Source organism: Diospyros lotus, chromosome 13 (assembly GCF_014633365.1).
Source record: "Diospyros lotus cultivar Yz01 chromosome 13, ASM1463336v1, whole genome shotgun sequence".
NCBI lineage: Eukaryota > Viridiplantae > Streptophyta > Magnoliopsida > Ericales > Ebenaceae > Diospyros > Diospyros lotus.
In genome coordinates this window covers 27,143,124-27,150,630 of record NC_068350.1, presented here as the reverse complement: position 1 = coordinate 27,150,630, position 7,507 = coordinate 27,143,124, and the positions used below count along the sequence as shown (strand labels likewise).

Here is a 7,507-nt window from a genome sequence, read left to right as displayed (position 1 = left end):
AGGATTCCCTTCCTTAGGATTTTCAATCAAATCCACTATATGAAACTTTTCTTGTAACCACCAAAGCCTTCACTTGGCTTCACCACCACCAAACTATTTCTGGAGTCTCACACTCACTAGTTTGGATTTTGTACGCTCTTTACAAGATAGTAGAGATTGAAAAATAGGGTTCTCTCAACAATAATACAATGAAGTGTAGAGAACTCTCTTAGTTTTCTCTCAAGAAGATAGAGGAAAAGAAAGACTTAGAGAGAATGAAAATCTTGGCCAATGATGTAGAGAATAATAGGGCTTCAAAAAAATTGTTCCAAAGGCTTCAAGAGATCCTTTTATATAGTGTTAGAGTTGGCTTTCCTTGATCAATCTCAGCCCTCCATGTGTCAAGTCTTCAAGCCAATCTTAGCCCTTCGTTTTGAATTTTTGATTTACCTTCCATAATCAGCTAACTTGATTGATCTTCAAGACCTTTGACTTTTGTAGATCTCAAATCAGCCTTGAATGAGCAAATCAATTCTAATAATGCATGGCTGATTTCAAGGATTAAAAATATCATTCAAACCCTTCATAATTCTTGCAAAATCGAAATTAAATAACAAATGATCAATTCTGACTTCTAGTTGATCTTCAAATTCCTTTGATTGTGCAATTGGCCCCTTAGCTTCCATAACAAGCATAGCTAATTTGAAATTTGAATTTAAACCTCCAAATGGTGTAAAATCCTTCCAAATATTCTCAGATAATGAAGCAAATTTGTCCAATAATGAAGATATCAATTATAACTTCAAAAGCCCTTAATTGATCAAGTTTCCATACTAAAAAATGTTGACAACAAGAAGAGAATCAATTTGTGTAGCTAAATATATGCAAGATATCCTTAGAATATTCTCCCATAATGAAGATATCAATTAGCTATAATGAGGATATCAATTAGTCATGATGAGTAGGATAATTGATTCCATGATTTGAGTAGAGGATCCTTTTAATGAGATAGAATCAACAATAAAGGAAAGTAATATCAATCAAGGTTTAACTTTCAAACCTTAATTTCATCCATTAATGTTGAATAATAGGGCTGAATCTTTAACTTCTCCATTTGAATGCAATTCAAAAATTCTTCCATATTTAACTAAATAAAGAAGCTTCTAAGAACCTTTAAATTTACTCCATGATTCTCTTACCATATTTAGACCAACGAGAAGATGTAACCTTGATGAGTGTGCTCCACGTGGCTGCCATGTCATCAAAATGCCACATTAACAATGCCATGTCGCCAAGTTACATATATGGCAACTCCATATAGTGGGCTACTCCAATCTCCTCAAAAACTTCCATATATATCTTTTGAACTTCCCATATATGAACAAGGATTCAATATATCTTCTAGACTTTCCATTCTAAGAAGAACTTTACATTCATAGCTCAAATACTCAAATTTCTAGAAAGCTCTCTAAAAACTTGTTTCCATATATAATGAAATCTCTATATAAGTATAAGAAGTTTCCATATATAACCTGTGTCATGAAATCACTAAAGAATAGCTTTGTAAGCCTTATGAAGGCTTCATGCTTTGTTAGAACATAAAATATAAATTCACATTCACACATGCCAATCATCAATCATCAAAATCTACACTCAACAATCTCCCCCTTTTTGATGATTGCAAAAATGTGAAAGAAGCTATACTTAAATGATTTAACAAAAATATGATTTCCCCTTAATCTTGCTCTTGCTCCCCCTTAATTTAGGCTCCCCCTTAACTTGCTCTCTCCCCCTTAATTTAGTCTCCCTCTTATCCTTTTAAAACACCATTTAGCTACATATTTTCTCTCCCCCTTTTTTGTAATCTATCAAAAAAATACATGAGAAAGAAAAAAATACAATTAGGGAATAGGAATCATACCAAGTGAGTTTCGAAGAAAAAGAAAATTTTCATTTGAAAGAGGCTTAGTAAAAATATCAACAAGTTGATTCTTGGTATCCACATATTTAATCACAATATCACCTTGTAACACATGCTCTCTAATAAAATGATGTCTAACTTCTATGTGTTTAGCTTTGCTATGATACATCGGATTCTTAGATAAGTGGATAGCACTTGTGTTATCACAATAAATGGAAATATTCTTGAACTCTAAACCAAAATCCTCTAATTGTTGTTTAATCCAAAGCAATTGTGAAGTGCTACTACTTATGGCCATATACTCAGCTTCAGTAGTGGAGAGTGCTACACTTGATTGTTTCTTAGAAAACCATGAAATGAGCTTATTTCCTAGAAATTGACAAGTGCCCGTAGTACTTTTTCTATCCAATCTACAACCAGCATAATCCGAGTCACTATAAGCATACAAATCAAATAAATAACTCTTATCATACCAAAGACCAAGAGTAGAGGTATCTTTTAAGTATCTAAAAATCCGTTTTACCGCAATTAAGTGTGATTATCTAGGATTAGATTGAAATCTAGCACACAAACACACAGCATGCATAATATCGGGTCTAGATGTAGTAAGATATAACAGTGAGCCAATCATAGATCTATATAGCTTTTGGTCTACTTCCTTACCATTTATGTCACTATCAAGCTTTGTATTTGCAGCCATGGGGGTAATACAAGGTTTAGCTAAATCCATGCCAAATCTAAATAGCAAATCTTTAGTATATTTAGCTTGACTAATGTGAATGCCATTCTCACTTTGTTTTATTTGCAAACCTAAAAAGAACGTTAGTTCACCCATCATGCTCATTTGGAATTCACCACTCATACAATCAGCAAAATCTTTACACAAAGAATCATCAGTTGATCCAAAAATAATATCATCCACATACACTTGTACAATAAGCAAATCATTATTTTTATGCTTCACAAACAAAGTACTATCAATTTTCCCACGATTAAAATTATTTTGAAGCAAGAACTTTGATAAACGATCATACCACGCTCTAGGAGCTTGTTTTAAGCCATAAAGAGATTTAAAAAGCTTGTAAACATGATTTGGGAACTTTTGATTTTCAAAACCAGGGGGTTGCTTCACATAAACATCTTCTTGAATAAAGCCATTTAAAAATGCACTCTTAACATCCATTTGAAACAATTTAAAACCTTTAAAGCATGCAAATGCCATTAACAACCTAATAGCTTCTATTCTAGCTACCGGTGCAAACGACTCATCATAATCTACTCCTTCTTCTTGACTATATCCTTGTGCCACTAATCTAGCCTTATTCCTAACCACTTTTCCATTTTCATCCATTTTGTTTTTGAAAACCCATTTTGTACCAATAATAGAATGATTTTCAGGTTTAGGAACTAAACTCCACACTTTGTTTCTTTCAAACTCATTTAACTCTTCTTGCATTGCTATTACCCAATCGGGTGCTTTTAGAGCATCATTAATACACTTAGGCTCAATTTCACAAATCAAAGCAAGAGAACTAAAAGGATGCACACCATGAGATGATCTAGTTCTAACTCCATGAGAAATGTCACCTATTATTAATTCTTTAGGATGTCGGTGCTTATTTTTAATTTGATACCAATTTTGATCATGCAAAGGACCTATCAATTCATTATTTTCTTGTGATTCTAAGTGAGTCTCATTTTCCAATTTATCTGCTTCTATATATGAATCCATGTTATTAGGTGTAGATTCCTTTAAACTAGACTCTATTTGAGGTTCAAAAACTACATCTTCATCTTCTTCAATATTAGAACTCTTAGCTAGTGATTCATCAAATTTTACATGAATGGACTCTTCTATTGTTTTTGTCCTAGAGTTATACACTCTATATGCTCTACTAGTAGAAGAAAAACCAACCAAAGAACCTACATCAGATTTAGCATCAAACTTATCCAAATTATATTTAGTGTTCAAAATGTAACATTTACACCCAAATGGTCTAAGATAATCTACTTTAGGTGTCTTACCATGCCAAAGTTCATATGGTGTCTTATTTAGCCCTTTTCTAATAGACAACCTATTTAACACATAACTTGCATGATTAATTGCTTCAGCCCAAAATGACTTAGGTAAACCACTTTCAATTAATATAGTTCTACCAATTTCTTGTAATGACCTATTTTTTCTTTCAACTACTCCATTTTGTTGTGGAGACCTAGGTGCAGAAAAATTATGAGAAATACCATATTTATCACATAACTCACCAAGACTAAAGTTATCAAACTCACCACCATGATCACTCCTAATCTTAATTACACATGCATTTCGTTGATTTTGTAGTTTTTGAATTTGACTATCAAAAACATGTAATGCCTCACTTTTATGAGAAATAAACAAGCACCAAGTAAAACGAGAAAAGTCATCCACAATCACAAATGCATATGATTTACCACCTAAACTTTTAACCCTACTAGGACCAAACAAATCTAAATGAAGTAATTCTAATGGCCTAGTTGTGGTAACATCTTGTTTTGATTTAAATGACTCTCTAACTTGTTTTCCTCTAATGCATGCATCACACATATGTAGGTCATTCAAATTCAATTTAGGCACTCCTCTAATCAGATTTTTCTTTATTAGTTTAGAAAGAGTAGATGTGCTAATATGACCTAATCTTCTATGCCATAGATCCATAGAGTTATCATTCACTATAAGACAAGTAGCATCATTAACACATAAAGAATTCAGATTTAGCACATAAATATTTCCTTCTCTAATGCCTTTTAAAACAATCTTATTTAAAGAATCTTTAATCAAGCACTCATTACCTTCAAATGCAACCATGTAGCCTTTGTCAATTAATTGACTTATGCTAAGCAAGTTGTAGGATAAGCCACTCACAAATAAGACATCTTCAAACATGAGTTTAGAAGGATTACCCACATTTCCAATGCCTATAATTTTCCCTTTTGAGCCATCGCCAAAAGTAACATTACCTCCATGCTTTTTAGCTTTAAGAGACGAAAATAAGGTGGCATTTCCAGTCATGTGCCTTGAACATCCGCTGTCCAAGAATCATTGGCTTGAAGTACCTTTGGCCTTCAAGCACACCTATTAAGCAAATCAAGGAACCTTAGGTACCCAAACTTTGGGTCCTTGGGGGTTAGAGAACATGAAATCATAGCCATATGTATCAAATATATGTTCCTTAGCTTTTTGATCATTTAAACCCTTAGGAATCCAAAAACTCCTAGTTTTAACAACTTTATTATTTCTAGTTCTAACTAGTTTTGCATATTTAGCTCTAGGGAGATATTTTGCTCCTTTAATGATTCTAGCATGATGCACACACCTAGAATGAGTAAGATGAGTGGAAGAACCAGTTTTTTGGATTTTCTCTTTTAGCTTACTAGGGTCAAAACCAAGACCAGCCTTTTCAAAATATGGTTTTTGAGATGCAAGCAAAGAATCCAATTTACTGGAACTCAAAGAGAATTTTAAAAATGATTTTTCCAAGTGCTCATTCTTTTCTTTTAAACATGCTATTTCATTTAGTAACTCAGAATGATCACATACAATGCATTCATGCTCCCTAAGACTATCAATAGTGTCATGCAATTCATTTATAGTATCTTTTAATGCACACACTTCATTTGGTTTATTTTCTTCCATTTTCCTAATTTTAGAGTTTAACTCATCTATTTCTTCCATGTACTCTTCCTCTTTCTTTTCTAATCTACCATTTTCTCTCTTAAGCTCCTTGATTTCTCTAATAGTCGATTTATGTTTTTTAAACAGAAAATCAAACTCTTCTAATAACGCATCCATTTCGGAAGTGTTTACCTCCTCATCTGTGGAAGATGAGTTCTTTTCTCCTTTGGCCATCAAACAAAAGTTGGCCTTTTCTTCTTCTTCATCGCTCGAAGATGATTCAGATTCACTAGAATCATCCCAAGTTGCTTTGAATGCTTTTCTATCTTTCTTCTCTTCCTTTCTCCTTCCTTTGGATCTACCCTTCTTTGATTTGGGACATTCGAGCTTGTAGTGTCCAATCTTACCACACTTGTAGCAAGTAACCTCCACTTTCTTTTCATTTGAGGCTTCTACGGGCTTAGTCTTGCTGAAACTCCTTTTATTCTTTTTCATAAAGTTTCGAAGCCTCCTAGCCAACATGGCAATCTCCTCTTCTAAATCCTCCTCTCCATTGGATTCCTGTGCAACAGGTAAAGCAATTGATTTAGATTTTAAAGAATCTTCTTTGTTTTTATACCTGTTTTTGAGAGTAAGCTCATGTGTCATTAGTGAACCCATTAGTTCATCTAGTGACAACTTCTTAGTATCCTTGGCCTCTTGAATGGCTGTCACCTTTGGATCCCATGCCTCCGGTAAAGATCTTAGAACCTTTTGCACCTTTTCAAAATCTGAAAATGATTTACCAAGAGACTCAAGAGAGTTAAGAATATCAGTCAAGCGAGTATACATTTCAGAGATAGATTCATTAGGTTTCATAGAAAACAATTCAAAATCATGTATGTACATGTTTATTTTTGTTTCTCTAACTTGACTAGTACCTTCATATTTTAACTCTAACTTCTTCAAAATTTCATAAGCAGATTTACAACACTGTACATAATTAAATTCAGATCTACTTAAAGCACAATGAAATGCACTCTTAGCCTTAGCATTTAAAGCAATTAATCTCTTATCTTCATCCGTGTACTTATCTCTACTCTTTTCTACTATCTCTTCTACTTCTCCTCTCTTTACCTTTTCCTTAGGGACATATGGACCATCTCTAACTATTTCCCACAAATCAAGACTATATGCAGTTAAAAAATCTTCCATCATTGTTTTCCAATATGCATAATCGGTGCCATCAAAGAATGGTGCCCTAGATAAAGAACGACCCTCATTTTCATAAAAACGTGAACTCGATGCCATGGATACACCTAGTGATGATTAATCACTCTCTTAGGAACCTCGCTCTGATACCACTTGTTGAGTTCTAACCTAGTCAAGAGGGGGGGTGAATTGACACCTTTTAAAAACTTTAATGCAAAACCTATGCACGTATATATATGAGAAAACAAATTTAATATAAACCAAAATTGTAGTTGAGAGTACGGGAGCACTTAAATACTAGATGGATAATATGATATCCGCCAACTGTGCTAGTATGTGGTTAGATCCAATATACTCTTCAAATTATAACTTGGTGAAAAACATGTGATTTGAATGCACACAATAACAAGACTTTAAATAAACCAAATGGAATATTGAATGAGTACAAAGAATGATCAATTAAAGCAAATCAGAATATAATAGCCAATAAGAATGTAGGCCTTAGGATTTGGCCACACAAAAACAAAAACAAACAAGTATAATCAAGCAAGAATAAGTAAAGAGTGAAGAGAAGAAGGACACAGCGATTTATAGTGGTTCGGCCCTTATGGCTTACATCCACTACCTAAGGATTCCCTTCCTTAGGATTTTCAATCAAATCCACTATATGAAACTTTTCTTACAACCACCAAAGCCTTCACTTGGCTTCACCACCACCAAACTATTTCTGGAGTCTCACACTCACTAGTTTGGATTTTGTACGCTCT

The 7,507-nt window shown here is 33.5% G+C and overlaps 1 protein-coding gene across 1 annotated transcript; it reads right to left on the bottom strand.

The window, feature by feature from the left end:
- Positions 1-4,911: 4,911 nt before the first annotated feature.
- Positions 4,912-6,839, bottom strand: LOC127788160 (uncharacterized). The gene is made up of 3 exons (XM_052316270.1): positions 6,470-6,839; positions 5,957-6,319; positions 4,912-5,009 (listed from the first exon to the last, which is right to left on the bottom strand). Exons 1-3 carry the CDS (start codon positions 6,837-6,839, stop codon positions 4,912-4,914), a joined length of 831 nt encoding a protein of 276 aa, XP_052172230.1.
- Positions 6,840-7,507: the final 668 nt, after the last annotated feature.

Coding starts and splice junctions, on each gene's coding strand:
- LOC127788160 (XM_052316270.1), bottom strand. CDS start 6,839: ATGGCATCGAGTTCACGTTTTTATGAAAATGAGGGTCGTTCTTTATCT. Junction 6,320..6,469: donor GTTAGAGTTAAAATATGAAG/GTACTAGTCAAG, acceptor AATCATTTTCAG/ATTTTGAAAAGGTGCAAAAG. Junction 5,010..5,956: donor GGTTACTTGCTACAAGTGTG/GTAAGATTGGAC, acceptor TTTGCTTAATAG/GTGTGCTTGAAGGCCAAAGG.